The sequence below is a fragment of the Callorhinus ursinus genome, unplaced genomic scaffold, assembly GCF_003265705.2.
Source record: "Callorhinus ursinus isolate GAN/ISIS: 27379988/994484 unplaced genomic scaffold, GSC_fseal_2.0 scaffold15, whole genome shotgun sequence".
NCBI lineage: Eukaryota > Metazoa > Chordata > Mammalia > Carnivora > Otariidae > Callorhinus > Callorhinus ursinus.
This window is the reverse complement of record NW_027397077.1, coordinates 34,538,724-34,558,261: the sequence shown is the minus strand read 5'-3', so window position 1 is coordinate 34,558,261 and position 19,538 is coordinate 34,538,724. Positions and strand designations below refer to the sequence as shown.

The 19,538-nt window shown below is 46.6% G+C and overlaps 1 protein-coding gene across 8 annotated transcripts in view; it reads right to left on the bottom strand.

Annotated features, from left to right (window-relative positions):
* The window catches only part of ITPR1 (inositol 1,4,5-trisphosphate receptor type 1), a 322,408-nt gene that overhangs the window by 53,115 nt on the left and 249,755 nt on the right, over positions 1–19,538 (bottom strand). For all 8 annotated transcript variants that reach the window (XM_073901575.1, XM_073901576.1, XM_073901579.1 and 5 more), the window contains 7 exons: positions 18,662–18,915; positions 11,987–12,187; positions 10,310–10,420; positions 8,574–8,669; positions 5,873–5,995; positions 4,690–4,794; positions 1,720–1,912 (listed from right to left, as the gene is read on the bottom strand). In XM_073901575.1, coding sequence (XP_073757676.1) covers positions 1,720–1,912; positions 4,690–4,794; positions 5,873–5,995; positions 8,574–8,669; positions 10,310–10,420; positions 11,987–12,187; positions 18,662–18,915 — 1,083 coding nt within the window. The remainder of the gene's footprint in view (positions 1–1,719; positions 1,913–4,689; positions 4,795–5,872; positions 5,996–8,573; positions 8,670–10,309; positions 10,421–11,986; positions 12,188–18,661; positions 18,916–19,538) is intronic.

Here is a 19,538-nt window from a genome sequence, read left to right as displayed (position 1 = left end):
CTGACCCCAGCAAACCTAATGGCTGAAAATATAACAGTACGGAATAGATGTGGTCTATATCCACCTTATTTTTGGTATTTTTTCTTTCTCTGTTCACCTGAGCATTGTGCTGTGTAGATGTTCAAGGCCACTCACACTTGAGCTGGAGGAGCTTGCATCAAGTCCACAGCAGGCTACAAGGACACGCTGTATCGGCTAGAAGTGCACCCTAAATCCCCCAGGATCCCTACCAACGAGGACATGCAAGCTGTTCTGCTAAAGGCCTCCGAGCCCCTCTGTCAGACACCTGGCTGGTGAGGAATGGGTTTTGGCTCCAGAAACATTTTCTTTTCATGATTTTATTTTTAAGTAATCTCTACACTCAACATGGGGCTTGAACTCATGACCCCGAGATCAAGAGTCATAAGCTCTAGCTACTGAGGCAGCCAGGTGCCCCCCAGGAAACATCTACTGTTTTAAAAATTTTATTTATTTATTTGTCAGAGAGAGAGAGAAAGAGAGAGAGCGAGCACAAGTAAGGGGAGCAGCAGGCAGAGGGAGAAGCAGGCTCTCTGCTGAGTAGGGAGCCCGACACAGGACTCCATCCCAGGACTCCGGGATCATGACCTGAGCCGTAGGCAGACACTTCACTGACTGAGCCACCCAGGCATCCCGAAAACATCCAATGTTTTAAAGTGCTGGATGATGAGGTAGCCCTCAGAGATGAGCGAGAATGTTGTGGGGTGGGGGTGTGGTAAGAACAGGGCCCCTGGCCAATGTGCATGTACAACCCTCTTTGCCACCAGCCAAATCCAGGGGTGCAGGGAGGTAGGGAGAAAAGTGGTGAGGTGGAAGAAGGGTGCAGTGAAGAACGCTGGTCTGTTCTGCCTAGGGTTGGTGGGAGGCAGAAGAGGACAGAAGCTCCCAGAAAGTGATCTCTAACACAGCTTCCCCTCCTGCCACCCTGCCCTGCAGAAAGAGTCCAAAAGATCACAACTGTAGCTGGAATCCGGGGTTTCAAAGAAAAAAATCTGGCTGACAGACAGAAATAAAGCATGATCCTTTCTACGTTGGTCACAACAGTTGGTAAGGAGCGTACTGTCAGTACTGAAGGATCCCATTAAAATCCTAATGAAAACCAGGAGCTGAGAAGCCCTCTGGGATAGCCCTATAAAAGTGTTTTAGACGAGTCATTTCAACCCGACTGGCCAGGCATCGCAACAGGACTCACTGGTGAGCAACGATGAGTCTTATGTGGCAAATGATTCCACTGCCTATAAAATGATACTGGAGTCTAAAAACCAAGCTACCCCATATAAAAGGGGAGACTGGTGTCTTCAGAGCAGGTGAGCTAGTAAATGAGCAGTCAAGCTGGCTCAATTTCCTGCTCAAGTGCACCATCCTATGAGCTCAAAGCCTGGTCTTTTCTCCCTTCCTTTTATTTCCTACATCAAGATACCAAAAAAGGACATTCTGAAAGTCTTGCATAGAGCTCTCCAATCCAATCCAATCAGATGGGGCATGAAGGGAGACTTTTCTGGGGAGGTGCCTCCCTGAGGCTAAAGCCCGTTTCTCAGCTACAAAGGTGTCTAGATCTGCCCAGCGCTCAGAGGTAGAAAGTGCCGTAAATTAGGCTAGCTCTGCTCCTGCTTGGAGACACGCCCTCCACCACCCAGCCCAGGCTCGTGAAAGCCCAGGATGGCATGGCCCTGCCGTCCCGTGGGCACTTCGCTGACCCACCTCTCAGTTTCTTCTGCCAGTTCATTTCATTGAAGAGGTCCTCAGACCGTAGGAAGAAGTCATTGATCTTGCTGCCTTGCTCATCCCTCTCTGTAGTGTAGTATATTCGCAGTTTTGACTCCTTGGTTAGGAATTCACATATGCTGGGCACAGGGAACACAATCTGTTCCATGGTTCGGTCTAATCTTACAATCTAGGGTGAGAAAATGGAGGAGCTTAAACAGTCATTTTCAAAAACCTTTCACTAAGAATCTTTGCTAAGGTCATGGGCTTGGTGTTCACGACTGAGTATAATACAAACCTGTTCTTGCGTCTTCTCAGATTTTATAACCCCCAGACTGGGCCAAGTCTCTTACATTTATATAAAAAACAGTTTGGGCAAGTCTCCAAGAGTTGGTTGTTTCGTTTTGTTTTAACCTGAGACCCATCAATTTTACTGTGACTAACTTTTGTCTCAAGAATTTAAACTGTACTTTGTGTACATATCCAGATGAGGGGGCTAGGGCTGTCCAACAGAACTTTCTGTAATGAAGGAATGGTTCCGTATCTGAGCATCTACCCCACGTGGCTAGTGCAACTGACCCCCTGAATATTTAATTTTAATTTAAACAGCCCTACGTGGCTAATGACTTCCATACTGGATGGTGCAGTACCAGACTATGGGACAGACCTCACCTAAACTTCTCTGATAGCAAAATTAGTTGTTTTTTCCTAAATAGGAACTTTAAAAAGAGACCCGTGGTTTACCCAGTTGCAATGTCCTCCTATCTCTTACTTGTCATGGCATCTAAAGCATACAGTGTGTGAACTGGTCTGGCCATTTAACACTGGTGTTGTGCTCAGTGCCCTTTGAAGCAGCTCTGTTGGGCCCCAGCGTGGACACCTCACAGGTTTTCTCCGTGTTCTTTCTAGAGTGGCTCAATCTCCAGAGAGGAGGCAGTCTGGTGAGGACTGTTCAGGTTCTAGGATGCTGTACTTAGTCACCATCCTGGGGGGTAGGGATTTCAAAAGGGGTGCGGGTCACAGTACAACGGGGGCATGACCTGTCTTTATCCTTCCTCCCCAGAGGCTGGAGAAGTCAGGTGAGGCTCAGGGCCTACGCCCTCTTCAGGAAGATCTAGTTCTCACGTTCTCAACACTTTTGTTCCCTGACACAGCAAGAAAGGTGACTCTAGTCAAGCTGTAGTGGAAAGCTCTCTCAGATGTGTGACAGGTTCCCATAGCCCTATGTCTATAAATTCTGGGAGGCGTGGTCTTTAGACCAGTGGTTCCCAAATCTAGCTGGACATCAGGTTACAGGAAGCTTCCCTGTCATACTGATTCTGGTCCTTCAGTCAACCTCATTTACTGGAATTGTGGTGTGGGGGTTGGTGACAGGAGCCTGCACATGAACCAGCTCCCCCTGCAAGTGACACTGCTGTCCAGACAGGCTCAGGGACGAACTCCGCAGTCTCCTGCTGGCAAGAGCCTGCCTGCTTTGCACAGTCAGGTGGGCCGTAGATCTCCCTAAGCTGAAGAGATATGATGTGAGACGTGTTTCTGGAATCCAGAGGGAAAGGGAGGCTTCCTGGCAAGAACTGAGTCTCAGACTCCAGGGCTAGCCAGCCTAACTCCTGAGAGCCAAAGGCACTCTGTAGGAAGCCACAGGGAGTAACCGGGTGTTCTCTGGCTTTGCACAGGTAACTCCCTCAGGAAAGTGGAAGAAATGGGTGGTTAGCCAAGGGCAGGATTTGAGAGCTAGGGACAGCATGCCCGGCCATGTCTCTCCATCATTCAGTATCTGTCCACACCTCCTTTTCATGATACTTAACAACTGGGAGTCAGGAGGACACATTCCAATCCTTCCCCACCTCTAACAGGCTGGGTAACCTTATTCATAACTCTTAACCTGAGCAAGCTTCAGTCTTCTCTCCGGTGGACGAAGGAGCTCTGACGTTCTATGTTGCAAACACCTAAAGCTTGTCTTTTAAGGGCTCCATGGGACAGAGCTGGCCCTGCCATCAAGCTTCTCATCATTAACAATAAATCAAGGGTATTTGCCCACATGCACTGCTTTGGTCAACTCATCAGTAAGGTGATGCATTTTATTAGGACAGCCCAGACACACTTGAGACATCAGGTAAGAATATATTCCTAAAAAGTCTCCATCCTGAACATTTCATATGGCCCAAAGGAGTCTGTTAGCCCTTCAAAATCTTTGTTCTGACACTGATATTGAATTTGTGCACTTCTTCCTTAGCTAAACAAGGCACACCATCCCTCACTGCCCAGAGCCTGGAGACAGAAGTCTGTGTTCAATGCAGGTAACAAAATGCACCCAGGGGCTCTGGGGTTAGCCAGCCCTGTGTTACACACAATCCCATCTCTGGCCTTGCTAGCTGGGCTAATGACACACCCTCTCAGAGTCTTCTCTCAGCATCTCCCCATCTGCTCACAGAGGATGAATAAGGTATGCTGTGTGTATGTGTGTTTAATGCAGATCTGATGGTACCACTCGTGTGTAAGCCTCTCCCGAGGTTCCACACGGCTCTCCTGGTAAATCCGGACTTCTTGCAAGGATGGCGGATGGGATTCTGTAGGACCTGGGGCTGCCTGTGCTGCCCTCCCTGCTGCTCACTGAATTCCAGCTCCTTACCCTCACCTAGCATCTCCTTCCTCAGGGCCTCCACTTGTCACTCCCCATGTCTGCAAAGCTCTTCCCTCTAGAATCTGCCTGTTTCATTCCGAATTTTCCGAAGGTCTGTGCTTGGACGTCATTCTTCAGAACAGGCCTCTGTGACCGCCAGTCTCCAACAGGTGCCTCTGCTAGACTTTCTTAGAACACCTTCTACTTGTCCCCATGGCCTTGTCAGGATTCATAAGCAACATGCTGTTGCTCAGATGAATGACTGTGTGCCCACCCCAGCACAGGGCAGAACCCTCTGCAGGCCCTCACCACAGGCCGGTGCTCTGAGTGCCCCCTGCTTTTACCTCTATCTGGGCCGTGTGCTTGGCATAAAACTCCAGAGCTTCATCCCCATCCACTTGGCCTCCAGGTTTCAGCATGGTCTGAAGTTCTTTGTTATGCCGAGCCAACTAAAACGCAAATATAGAAAACATGGGAGTCACTGTCTCTTTGCGACAGGCACGTACGTACGTGCTCCTTTCCAGCCTGGGGTATAAAGAATGCAACCTAAGCAGCGGCAAGCTGAAGGGCAAAGGTGGCAGGAGGCTCGCTGCATTCCATCAAGGTGTGCTCTGCTTAGCAGCTATTTTGGGACCCTGGCAGAACAGCCTGGAAAGCTCAGGCCCACGTGAGGTCCCTCTTTCCCCTGATTTCTTTAGCCAGGCGGGAGGGAGATGGGGTTTCCTGTACAGCCACATGGAGTCTCCATTCAGAATGTTCCCAAACCCTCTCAGTGGCTAAACACGGGCAATGGAAGAGATGAAGGGCAGGAGCCTGTTTTCTATTCCTCCGCCAGCACGCTGTAGCAGGGCATACCAACCTCCTGCCCGGTACTGTCGCTGCTTTATCCCTAATTCCTGTACCTCAGTGAGGTGAAAGGGACAGGAAGCACAAGCCTGCAGCAGAGTTACAAGCTGCCCACACACATCAGCAAGCTCAAGGCACATCAACCTCCAGAAAAAGAAAGTATCTTCAAAAGCCCAGCCACTTGGGAAAAGAATTATGAAACAGGGCATTTTGGTGCCAAGGTAGGAAGTATTACTACACCCCCCCAAAAAGCAAACAAAAAGAAGTCATAATGATAAGTTAGTTCCCCAAGATTTCTAAATGTGATAGGCAAGGCAGCTGAGGTTTATTTCTTCAGATTGTTAAGATAGACTCATCAATATTTATGAAGAGCCTAAGACTCCTTTCAACTGTCTCCAAACACAGCCATAAACCATCGAAGTGTCAAGGCTCAGTGCGAAGGCTTTTAAGCAACGTGGGGATTTCCAAGGACATGACGCTACCATGGGAAAACGGAAGAGTCCTGGAACTCAGCACACTGGGTCAGGCTGCCACTCGTACCTGGGAGCCACATTATCATGAATACACACAGCCCGAGGTTAAAACCTTAAAGGAAAAGCAAGTTTAAGCACACATTCACCTTGGAATTCTGGCGCTGAAGGCCAGCAACATCTGGCGCCAGGACCTAGGGAGAGGTCATACCTGATGAGCCAATATGTAGATGTTGTGCCCCACGTTCCTGGGGGAGGCAGCTCCGTCCTCGCCATTTTCTCCATCCTCAAATTCCACCTCACCTTGCATGTAGGCTTTCTTGATCACTTCCACCTGCAAGAATGGTCAAGCAAATACAGCTCCCCATTTGAAGGAAGACCCGCCCGGGACTGGCATCTCCAGTCTCCACTCCTGGGGCAGACAGGGCCCAGGAAGCTCAGCATTCTTTCCTATCAGGTTATGGACCCAGCCTCAGAATCCTTCTCAACACTGCCACAGGCAGTCACTACCAATCAGCTTCCACCGACATGAGAAATGAAACCCATTTGCGGTAGCCGGACCAAGAGCTATTCTGTTCCCTTGAAGAGGACAATGGTTATAAAAGTTCCTGGAAACAATAAAATAGGAAAATGTAGACTAGAAGCAAGACTTTTTCTCTCTCTACATTTCTTCCCGCCATCTCTCCCTAACCCCCAACCTTCGCCATCTCAGGAAAAACTAGTAAGAATTCCACTAGCCTTTAGAAAGAGCTAGTCAAACTATTATCTCTGATTCTACATTTTTCCCCTGTCCACATTTCTCCATCCCTACTCCATGTAAAAATAACACCATTAACAATTAACATCTACTGAGGTCTTTCTTTGTGCCAAGCACTGTGTAAGTATTTTAACATTTTTTTATTTTGGGAAACTTAATGCTCATAAACATTTTATGAAGTGTCAAAGATTATCATTTATTATGGATGAGGAAACAGACTCAGAGAAGTAAAGGGGCGTTCCTAAAATGATACAGCTAGTGAGCTGAGATCTGATCTCGAATCTGCTACCAGAGGACCCATGCATGTTGCTTTTTTTCACGCTGCAAGCACATTTCCTAGAGCATTTCTGTACCTGTCTTACTGTTCCCACCTACATCGGTGCCCTACTCAGGGCCTGGAGGCTGGGTCTGCTCATTTCTCAATCTTTGCCCAGTGCCTAGCACAATGCCTTGGACAAAGTTGGGCCTGGCCAATGTTTATCACATGAACAAATCATTCAAGATTTAATCATTCAAAGAATAAGAACAAACCCTAAGTTGAAGGGAAAACCCAAGTTGAAGGGAAAATTAATCATTTTCTTTGATGATTCAGAGGGCATCTCAGCCTCCTGCGTTGCCACAAGGCTATTCCTTGGAGTTATTTTTCATTATCCCAGAGCAAGCATGCAGAGGGCCACACATTTCTGTACTGACATCGGGTCTGGCCCTGAAAGTAATTTTGGAGAAAAGATCCTCGAGACTTTTGATCTCTGAGCTGGATTTCCTGTTAGTTCTGATACCAAACTGAATAGACAACATGTTGCATGGGCTGTGGGGGCCAGAATATACACGTATGTGCACATGCATATGCACACACATATGTGCAGATGTGTCCTAGACATGAGTGCTTCTCTTCTGTGCGGATTCTTAGAACCATGTTTGTTCCAGGAAGCCTCTGACTCTTGCCGTGAGCTGGGAATGATGTTCTCCAACCACAAGGGGGCCACCCAGAAGCCTGTGGTGCCCATGGCCCTGGGGGCTGACATTAACCCCTCTCCCCCCACCAAGATGGGGGCATGTTGTTGGTCCATGGGTCCATGAGAGTTGGAACGGGGTCTCTATGAAGTCATTCTGTTCCTACTCACGAGGGACACCTCAATCTCCCCTCCCCCCATGCCCCCAGTTACATAAGCTATGATGTAAACTCAGAGAGGGAGTCCATCTCAGGCTAAGAACTCACTCCTGACCTCAGAGATCAAAGAGCTGGGCTCACTGTTAACTTTATTTCAAGGAATACATGAAGGGACTTTAGCCTGGCCCCCAGAGCACACAGGTCACCAGGCAACAGAAAAGTTTTAGTGCCCTCATTTAGTGCTGTCAGTTACAGTTTATTTGTGTGGGAAAAAGTCCCAACAGAGTTCTGTCCTCAGCTCATTTCACTGTCTCTGATAGCTGCCTGTCTCACAGGCTGCAGCACTAACCTCCACCCTGGAAGTCACAGCCCATTGTGAGTATCACCCTGCAAAAATAAACAAGATTTGTGTTTTCTTTGAAAAAAAAAAAAAAAACACCAAAAAAACCACAAAACCCAAGACATCGGCACCCAAGAAACACTCTTCTGTCGCCCTGACTATTGGCCCCTGGAAGAGATGGGGATTCCTTAGCTCTGGACGCAGACAGAGCACGAAGAGCTGCAGTGAATGAGGAAGGGGGATACAGTTCACGGAGGGCGCTGTGCTAGGGGCCTGATGCCAGCTGTCTGGTCTCGTCTCCAAAGCCACCCTCTGGCCTACAGGATATTATCATCTTCCCTTTAGGGATGAGGAAACTGTGGCTCACAGCGGTCAACTGCCCACCCAAGGTGACGGGGCCGAAAGGGAGAGCTGTGGACTTGAACTCCAGGTTGCCAGGCTCCCAGCCCCCAGGAGGGGAAAGGAGAGGTGAGGGCGGCTGCCGTCTGTGGCTGTGCCTCGGGGAGAGGGCAGACCCCACTCACTCGCAGCACTACCTCCTTTCTCCAGCCTGGTCGGAGGCCTGAGTCCGATGTTCTCTTTAGACTGCTGATTCTTTGGCATCCTTAAGAAAACTCAAGGCAGCAGGTTCCCTTTCTGCCACAAATCCTGCTCTGACTGTGCTTCGTGTCACGGCCAGGGGATCGATCAGCCACCCAACTCACCAGTTCCTTTGGCCTCATGTTATAAAGGATCCTCTCTGCGTTTTCGCTGTCGTGCCTGCTCTCCATGATGGCCAGCAGCAACTTGGAAGCGTTGTTCTAATTGGGACAAAGGGAGGAGACAGTGGAGAGGAGCAGCCTGGGGTAGCTGGCCCGAATGCATGTGCCCAGTTGAGGCAAGCACTGCAGCCTGGCCAAAGAGACAGACATCCCGCGGGAGAATCACGGTTCTAGCACAGCAAAACCCACCCGCACGTGACAGAGAACTAGCCACTGCAGACCCCAACTGTAACTGCAGATTCTGCTTTGAGTCTCCGAGGAGCATGTTTATTTGGGCATAGCTTCTCCCTAATGTTACTTGACACAAGTCCTAGTGGAAATTGGGAATTTAAACATGGGTGTTTATGGGTGTGTTGGCACCCCCATGATGCCAGTGGTTGGGGAAGAACCTGCTATTGGACCCATGATGCCTTCAGGGCAGGTGTGGCTTTAAACCTGTTATTCAAGCTTACAGGGCAGAGAAGATAGGCAATTAAGGTAATTCCTCTCTTTCTTAAAATATTACTATCAGCTCTCATAACCCCTAATATTATAATGAGAGTACAGCTGACACCAGTTAACAAAGGTGACCCAAAGGAGCACCGTATGCATGCCAAACCCTAATTTCCCATTTCATTCAAAGTTTTCATGTGCCCACACCCTGTACTTCTTGGCTTGACCTCATTTTAGGTCCTGGGCCTAGGATAACCTGTATGCTTCTTTGTGTATAGGACTGGAAAATTCTTGCTATTTTTCATAAGAGGGGGGGAAGTATTTTTTTCCTTCCCAAGTATGGGTCACAACAATTCGATCAGGATTCTGTGCCATCAAATAGTGGCCTTTCAGAGCACACAAATTTCTACCATAATCCACAGATTACTGGATTAGTTGAAAAAGTCACTGGAAGGCTGATCGGTAGCACATAAAATTCTGTTCATTTCAGGCTCTCATCATATACATTCTGATAAATGGGAGCCAGGCACATGAGCTTGAATTAATGTTCAAGTCAATTCTACAACACAGCTTGTCAAAGGAATTAAAAATAGCACACCCACCAAAAAAATCCATTTAAATCATACCCCCAAATCAACTATCAATTTGGACTCTCCATTCTAAATACTAAAGGAAAAATAAAAATAATTGTGCAATTCCTGTGGGCTTCTGTGTTAACACCTTCTCTAATGACCTTTTTTTTCCCATGACACTGTTTATGCAATAAACATAGATTAGCTTTTCAGCTAAACCCTGCGGTTCTAGGCAATTCTGTGACAATGACAAAGTGTTCACTGCTGTGTATGGGTGTGAGAGAGAGGACGGATCTCAACATGCCCCGACATGGGAACAGTTAAAAAGGAAATGTGCTCAGTGAGGCTAACACAGTCTGAAATACTTTGGACACCCAAGAGGTCTTTGGACTCTTAAAGAATCTTTGGAACTCCTAAATACAAATGAGGGTTTTCTTTTGGGGGGATATGCTTAAGAAATCAACATCAGAAGTGGCATCCTGTCCTAAGACCCTTATTTGGAGGGGAAGACTGAAGTTTTGCATTTTAGTCAGAACTTACAACATAGATCATTCATTTAGTCTAAACGAGCTGCCGTATTTAGTTTCATAACATTGACCGTATCACGTGCAGAAGCAAAACACAAAAGTGACTATTTTCACATGCTACTGTCTTTTGCTTTCAATTCCTACTTGCCTTCAGTTCTAATACAAGGTCCATCCTCTTCTTTCCCAAAGGATTGATGTCATTAAGGATCAGGGCTGTGATGATGTCAATGCCATTGGATTCATGGGTGGCTATGCAGTTCTGAGGAAACACACACACACACACACACACACACACGCACACAGACATTTACACATATGCTGGTCATAAATCTGATGTCAAAAGCCAAGAGGCTGAACTGCTATTTCAACACAATGCTTGCCACTCCCAGTAATGTCTCTAGGGGCGAGCTGCAAATTTTCCGTGAGAAAGTGGTAAAAAATAAAAGACAGATGAAAATCGCTAGTTTCAGAATTAACAGTAAACAGCAGGAAAGTCCCCATGCACTGTAACTGATAAATTGGTCGTGTCTAATCCAAACAGTGCAGTAAAGTTGGCTTTTGTTCTTAAGGGAAAATACGGTGTGTGACTGATTCTGAGTTCTGAGACCTGTTTTCCCCTTCAAAGGTGTGTTCCATTCTCTCTACATCACTTGGTTTTCGTACTGCATACTTTTGCTTAAGGCTTAAGCCTGGAAAGCAAGTTTCCTGTTTAATTCACACAATACCAAAATTAATCATTTTCCCCCAGGTAAGGTCCCCACTGGCAGCAGAATCCATTCCAGTATGTGCCTTTTAACAGATCTCTGTTTGGCAGAAAAGCAAACTTGAGGTTATAAGGAAATTCACTTAGATGTTAGATAAAGCCTTTTCCCCCAAGCCTGTTTTAATTTTTTTATTCCTTTTCACTTCAACTTTGACTACACCATCTGTCTTATCAGTGAACCAAGGGAGGAAAGTGGATCCAACACATGCTAACCTCATATTTATAGCCAACTATGACCAGGTGTTTGATACACAGTGAATTGTCCCTTTTGTCAGCCATTCTTCTCCCCTGAGCGAAGGTCGTGGCCTTGCTCCCCAAGTAACACAGCATATCATACCTTCCCCGTCAAGTGAGTTTAGAACTGGCAATTTCAGTGGTAGTCTACCCCCTTCAGCCAGAATAGAGCCAAAATTCGAGTTTAAAATCATAATCATCCTAGTATCAATGCAAAAACTTACAAAGTCTGCAATATGCCACGGATAAGCAATGAACATTCTACTTAAGAAATGGTTGGGTTACCCTCTAAAAATCTACTTCTTGAGAGGCCAACATCAAGACTAATGGGCCTTTCTTTTCTCTGAATGTCTGTGGTGTTAAAATCTCAACTGAACATTTCCTCATGTTGTTCAAGCTATCTTGTGGGTGGCAAGGTTTCTCTCTCTAGCTAGCTTTAAACTTTTCCCCGTTAAGTAGCCACTGGTTGAGTCTTTCCCAGCATTTAAAATCGAGCCCAGTCTTCTGGTCTTCACTGAACTCCAACTTTATTATCTACCCCTAATCAAGTTAGTCAAATTTGGACATTTAAATTAAATCAAGCCAAGACATGTCACGCCACGCATGGAAACCAAGGACAAGCCTGCCAGTGCCTATGATTAGGTCAAGTCCTAAAGCATGATGAAGTGTCATAGCTCCTTCTTGACTGCTGGAAAAAAAGATCTCTAGTTCTAGTGACTTCCTAGGCCAACAGGCACATGTTTTGTGACTTCTGAACTAGTTCCTGTCAACAGCATTTCCCAAATAATGAACATTTTTTTCCCTACCCCCAAATAAAAATGGAAGTACCTGGTTCTCATGGCATGGTCCTTGACAGTATTCAGTCAGACTTTCCAGGGTTTGGTTGATGAGGGCTACGTTCTTTTCATTTATATAGAGCCCGAGAAGACCAAGACCTCCAGTAGTGCTTCCACAAATACAGTCCAGGAACTGCAGCGTCTCACACACCAAATTGTAGTTGGTCTTGTTATTTTGGCAACGAAGGAAGTTCTACAATTGGGCAGTGCCCAGAATGGGGGAGCAAAGTCAGAGAGAAGAGGGAAAAGGTCATTCATACTGCCATTTTGCTGGGGTCTAATTGGTTGATTCTCTGAATTGATTAGCAATTATGCAGAGAGACGGAGCACTGGAGAGAAGAGTCAGCCCCCATGATGGTCAACTGTGGACTTGGTCTATGGCAATGGCCACCAAACACTGTAGCTTGTTCTCCAAGGTGCTTTTCTATGTGAGGCTGTGGAGGAGGGCTCCTCTTTGACAGACGCCTAAAGGCTTTTTGAGTTCCCCTTTCTCTTTCTCCCACTCCAGCCCATGCCCTTCCCACCAGGTATTGGGTTCAGAAGCATTTGACATTTCAAAGGGCAATGTTTATGTTTAAAAGATGATGGTGTGGTCTGGACGCTGAATGCCTGGAGCCTAGTACTAGGGATGGTTCATAACAAAATAAGGTGTTTACAGGCTGACTTAAGCTCACTGCCATGGCAGAAACCTGGGTGTTTTCTTTGGCCATTTCCATTAATTATTAAAGGAAGGGGCAAGAATGAGTAAACGTTTGTGTGCTTGTGTGCATGTGCTTAAATTTATGTTCTCCAGCTAAACCTATAATGTTAACGAGACAGAAGAGTAGGTACTTCCTCAACAAAATCAAGCAAACCACATTCAACCACCTCACAAAGCAGAGTCTATTTTGATGAAGAGATTTTTTTCAGAGACTCTTCTTAAAATCTCTTTTTAAAAAGAAGCAAAAATTAACTGCGAAAAAATTTTAAAGCTGTTGTAAAAGTTACATATTTATCATAGAAGACAGTACTATAAAAAGATATAAGCAAAATATAAAAAAAATGTAACCTTTGACATGGTAATTCCACTTCTATAAGATACTCACTTCTATTCACAAAGTATATATTGGATGTTCATTATAGCACTGTTTGTAACAATGAAGAACTGGAAACAACCTAAATGTCCATCAACTGGGGAGTAAATATAGTATACCAACATCATTTAATGTTACAATTTAGAAACACTAAGGTAGGTCCATATGTGCCAATATGGAAAGATCTTTAGGGTATACTGTTAAAAGTTAAAAAAACCAAAAAGGCAAATAACGGATTAGTATGTATACACTAGTCTCATCCAAATACACAGAGGAATGACTGGAAAGATACCAGCCAACCAGTTAGTTTGTTGTCCAAACCAACAATAGTCCTCTCTGGGTAGAGAGGTAGGGAGGGGGAGAGGAATAATTCTTTTTAACTAACTTATCTTCATTTGAACTTTTATAGAAAGAATCTATTCACGTATTCCTTGTATAATTATTTATAAATGTACAGATTAAAAGCTGGTAACAAAGTTTAATGTTGGACTCATCAACTAACCATTTCCCTCTACTCTCCTAACTTAACTTTAGTTGTTCATGCTCAAGTCTTTCTAACTAGTCTAAAAATTGAACAATCACTTGGGTCAGGGAGGGTGGTGGAGGAAGGACGGATGATTTGGGACCATGTGGGCTTTCATAAGATGATTGTTTTTCTAAAGGCCATGCGAAGCCATGGTAGGTTTTCATAGCCATTCCTTGATTCTGTTCCTTAGGGAAGACGCTAACTATTTGAGGGCCAAGCTGAGCCCCTCATCATGTAGAGAGGGAGGGAGAAGTCTTCAGGAAGAGGATAGGAGAGGGCCTGGATGTCCAAGGCTGAAATTCATAGCATGGCTCTCCAGGCCATTTGCCTCTCAAACTCATGTGCCACAGCTCCCACCATGCCCCTACCCACTCAGTGACATCACTGCTCCCAACATACCTCCCCCCAGCCGCTCAGAAATCACTGCTCCCACCATGCTCCCCCCCCCCGCTCAGTGACATCCCTGCCCCCACCACGCTCCCCCCCTGCTCAGAGACATCACTGCTCCCACCATGCTCCCCCTCCCCGCTCAGAGACATCACTGCTCCCACCATGCTCCCCCCCTGCTCAGTGACATCACTGCTCCCACCATGCTCCCCCCCTGCTCAGTGACATCACTGCTCCCACCATGCTCCCCCTCCCCGCTCAGTGACATCACTGCTCCCACCATGACCCCCTCTCTGCCAGGAAGCAATGAACGAACTTCTTCCTACTCTTCAAGCACTCTTCATTCTCTTCCTCTGGGGCTTCAGGCACACTATTCCCTCTGCCTGTCATTCTCTCCCCATCTCTACCCCAATGAACTCATCCTTCTTCAGAATGGAATCTCAAGTCACTTGTCTCAGGAAGCCCTCCTGACTCCAGTGAGATCAGAGGATGGCACACAGCTCTCTCAGCCCTCCTTACACTTCATGATGTGCTTACAGAGATGTCTGTCAGCTCCGTCCAGGACCATGGTGATAGCACGGGGTGCCTGGCAGCTAGCACAGTGACTGGCACATGCCAGGTGCTTCATAAACACTGGCTAGAATAATCTGAATTAAATTGAATGGATGGAGGAAAGGGGACTTGTGAAGTCCTCAAGCCTGTTGTGTTTCAACTCCTCATGAAGGATAATTGGCTGCCCTTTCTTGAAAGCCTCTCCCACAGCTCATGGTTTTTGCAGTGTCAAGCCCGAATCTCCCCCTCCCTAGCTCAGATCCATTTCCTCTGTCCTCTACAAAAACAGAGGGATGCCACTCACTAGGAGGCTCACAGGGACTATTTCTATGTTCAGGGAATAGATTTCACCCTTAGCACACACACCACCCTGCCTTGTTTAGGCTAGAGAAATCCTGTTCTTTTTGTGGTTTTCCTTGGAGCGCCAGGGACCAAGTCAAGATGGGTGGATTGAGAAATGAAAAGATTTCAAGTCTGTTCTCATACAGATGTCAGTGGTAAGAGACCTGCATTCCTTAACCGAGCTGAAAAGCAAAGCCAACCCCTCAGGGGAAGGACAGAAAAGACAGGCAAAACGTCTCAAGAATAGTTCTTCCCAGTAAGTTTCTTACTACTGTGGACAAAGCTTGCTTAAGGCAGCAGCTGTCTGTTTGGCAAAGTCAAAAGCAGTGGCCTTATCTCTATTGAACATTTACCAACAGGAAAGTTAAGATGCTGGGCAACTTCAAAAGGCTGGATTCCTTCTCTCGTGGAGCTTGTTAGTACTTCTTTATACCGGGGCGGGGGGGGGGGGCAATAATTCTGTCCTCGTGAGAAAGTCTTTTCCCTTTGGTACACAAGCAAACTTTGACCCAGAGATCCACCGTCTGCTCTGGAACACTGCCAACAGGGTGGCACTCAGAGTAGGTGAATCCCACTCAAAGCCATCATTTTGAGAACCAGATTTCTACAAATATAATTTTATCAGAGCAATTTTATCAATACCTCAGTGTGTACGACATAGTGGGAACCTTTAAACATGATTCTAACCTTTATCCTTGTGAACCACTGGTTCAGATCATTGGTTTTCCACCTGGGCCCTGCAGGACCCAGGGGGATCCCTGGAATGCACCACCTCTCAGGGCTCTGGTAGTTACAGGAGGAAAGGAAAGTTCTTGTGCTCTGTAGTTTCTACTCTGAATAGAACAGCTTTGCTCTCATCTGCTTTACTTAGTACATTTCTGCATAAGATCTTAAACAAAGGATTCTGTGGCCAAAACCAAAAAAGTGTAAAGCCACTGACTTGGAAAATGTTTATGGTACTTTCAAAGATTAAGCTAGGACTTTTTTTTTTAAGCTGTAAGACTTTAAAAAAAATATATTAAAATATACTCTACATTCCCCTTTCCCCCAATACTGTTTTCCACAGAGCGATGTGTTGGAGAATCAAATTTTGGAAGGGCTCATTAAAAGGTGATTCTGCCCATGGGGTTCTTAGGGCCTTAGTTCAAAGGAGAGGTATGTGAAGAGCTAAGGTACAAAACTAACACTGTGAAGACTTCCACACAAGAACTGGCAAATTCGTGCAATGAAAGCCTTACTCTCCTTCCACAGTGGACTCTGGGTATGGGGCTAAAGAAGAGAAATCAAGGGGTACCGTGGAGGAGTCAGAACAGGTCCATGAAAGCTGACCAGGCTTGAGAGCAAGCATGTCAGCACTGCCCCTCCGACATTCGTGGAGGGATTCTATTTGAGGCAGTCTTGTGTTAGTTCAGAACTTGGCAGTTATTGGGTCCTCTGAGAAGTCTTCCTGGATCCAGCACAGTGGGTTGGTTTGCCTGCTGTGAACCCACAAAACCCCTAAGATGACACCACTATAGCATTTATCATGCTGCACAGCAATCTTGGGTTTCCCCAAGTGGCTCCTGCCCAAGACTCTCAGCTCTGTAAGGGAAGGGGTGAGGTCTCTGTCACCACCAATGCCGGGCATACAGCAGGTATTCACCCAGATGACATACAGGCATGGGCTCAACCCACTTCCCCTCGGAGCCCAAGGTCAGTGGAGATCAGTGACAGCAGCCTGGGGGGACAGTACAGGGCCCTGACCACCGAGCTTAAGCCTCAAAATAGCCCCAGCAGCAGGGAGGTCTCCCCATCCACAAAGATGCCACAATTGGCTTTGCCTTCCTGCTGGTGGGACAGCCTGGCTTTCCATGGTGTCATTCACACTCCCTTGGCCAGTCTCCCTCATGACTAATGGTGTACATATGGAAGGTGGAGAGGGCACAGTTGGCCTGCAGACAGAACACCAGCCAATGAGACCACAACCCATCCCTGGATCTTTGAGTCATGAATACTTTGTTCTACCCGGCTGAACTAGGCAGTCCCAGGCCAGTGGGTCTGGGGCCGACATGGTCTAAGTCCAAAGTAAGAGTATTTGAGCAATAGGCAAGAAAAGAAAAACTAACAGCCGGAATCCCACACGCAGACGTTGAGAGGGATCAAGCAGGGAAGTCAATGGAGGAAATGAATGAACAGCAATGTGGAAAAAGAGCCCAATGGGGCTTACAGGAAATGCTTTCATTTTTAAATATGGGCCAGATTTGGCTGATGGATGACCTTGGATATACCTGTCTTTTCAAAGCTCAGGCTCTTCAGACCAATTTGATTAAAAATAAATACCAGTATGGAAGTTGTTAATACTGCAGACTTCACCCAGTTCCATTTCATTGTTCTGTCTTACTGTTTAACAATGTAATTTCTTACTCAACTTTTCCAGGCATAGATTGTGTGGCAGGGTTGAAGTAGGAGTGATTTACGGTGGCAGCCCCAAGGGTTCTGGCCACAGGTGACGTGTGAAAGGCCATCAAATCACCTGATGGATAAAGTCAGCAAGGCAAATATTTTAAGAGTGCACCTTTTCCTTACCACTGTTTCCTTTTCCTACCATCATTATTCAAATAACTGAACTACCACTGCCAACTTGTTTATTTTAGGAGGCAAGATTCTATCTTAGTGGAGTTGTTCAAACACAATTTTCTTGTTAATCCTCAATCCCTTTTAGGCAGAGAGGGGTGTTTTTCCCAAAAGCCAGCAGCAAAATCAGGCAATGGCCAAGGTCTTGGTGCTCTAGCATGCTGCTCCTGGGCAGTGATTGGCTCCACAGAGCTATGCCCATTCAGTAGAAAGAAACATCTCTGAGGGCGCCTGGGTGGCTTAGTCGGTTAAGTGGCTGCCTTCAGTCAGGTCATGATCTCAGGGTCCTGGGATCGAGCCCCACATCGGGCTCACTGCTCAGCAGGGAGCCTGCTTCTCCTGCTCCCCCTACTTGTACACACACACACACACACACACACACACACTCTCTCTCTCTCTCTCTCTCTCTCTCTGTCAAATAAATAAATGAAATCTTAAAAAAAAAAAAGAAGGAAAGAGACATCTCTGGAATCCATCCTTAGTCCTTCCATATAGGCTTTGCTGGTGGGGAAATTTTTTAAGGGAGAAAATAAGCTCTGTCTTAACATGGTGGTTGACCACATGAGCTCTACCATCAGATGGCCTGGGTTCAAGTCCCGGTTCTCCACTCCCTAACTATGTCCCCTGAACCTCAGTTCCCTCATCTATAAAATGAATATAGTATCAGCAACACTTAGCATCCACGATATTCTAAGTGCCAAACCTCGGCCATTGTTATCATCCTGACATCAATAAAAAAGTAAACAAAAGGTTTCTGAAATAATCAGTTCAGTACATATATTTGAGCACCTATTTGTGTAAAACCCTGGAAGGCCACTTTTCATTCATTCAACCAACAAATATTTAATTGGAACTTTCTATGTATCAGATTTTGTAAGTCTAGTATATTTAATCATTCATCCGTCCATCCAAGTTTTACCTGTGCATCTATGGCAGCCTACCACATGCACACACACACAGGCACAACCCACATTTCACTATGTATGCGGCAGGCACCTGCATTGGTGAGCAAGAGACTTGATTCCTGTTCGTGTGGAGATGGGGGGGAAGACAGACAAACATGTCAGTTGCCCAGATTTCAGAACCATCCTGGGTCCTCGACTCAGGGAAGCTGGTGGCAGCAAGGGGAGCAGAGATGTCTGAGGAGCTGCAAGTCCCAGGGGCCAGCCCTCACCTGCAGGTCCCGGTTGTGGTTTTCGCACAAGAGCTGCAGGAACCGGAGAATGGGCTGCATGATGGTGATGACCGCGCTCATCTCCAGCTCGTCCTTGGTCTTGTCTGCCGTGGCCTGGGCACCTTCCCCGGACTGGTAGTGGTCGTCGGGGTCAGCCTCCCTCCTGAAGGTGCTGAAGGCTTTCCTGGTGGCAGCAGAGGCCTCGAGGAGCTGATCTCGGACCTCTTCCGTTATTTGTGTCGAGGGCTCTTTGGCTAGAATGCAAACAGAAGACACTCAATGCTGCTGAGTCCTCAGGAGTACGATTCACTGCAGGAAAGATAATGTTCAAAAATGTAGGTCCTGGTATTCACTAGAACTCTTTCAAGGTTGGCCAAACACTCCAAGAAGTCACTTCTCTTAGTCCTTAGGATTAAAACTGAGTCACGCCCTGCCAACTGGCTCACGGCTCTGACATTTCATCTAAGCTTGCACTGTTTCAGAGGAAAAGCCTTAGTATCGGCTCTGTCAACCTCACAAACCTATATGACTCTGGGCCTCAGTGCCCTCATCTGCAAAGCGGGGACAGCATCAGTGAATTCTACCTAGAGAAGCTTCTGAGAGGGCAACATAACAATGACCACAACTGTAATTACTGTTACTGTGGTGACAACAGGTTGAGTGCTTTCCACTAAGTACCCAGGCACTGTGTACTACCTCATCGAATCCCCTGAGTAACCCTGGGAGGTAACTAGGCATCAGAGTGAGGAGTTTGGTGCTCTGGAGCCAGACCACCTGGGTTCAAATCCTGGCTCTACTGCCCACTCACTGCATAGCCTTAACAAGGACAAGTTAATCTCCACTCCTCAATTTTCTCATCTGTAAAATGGGGATAACA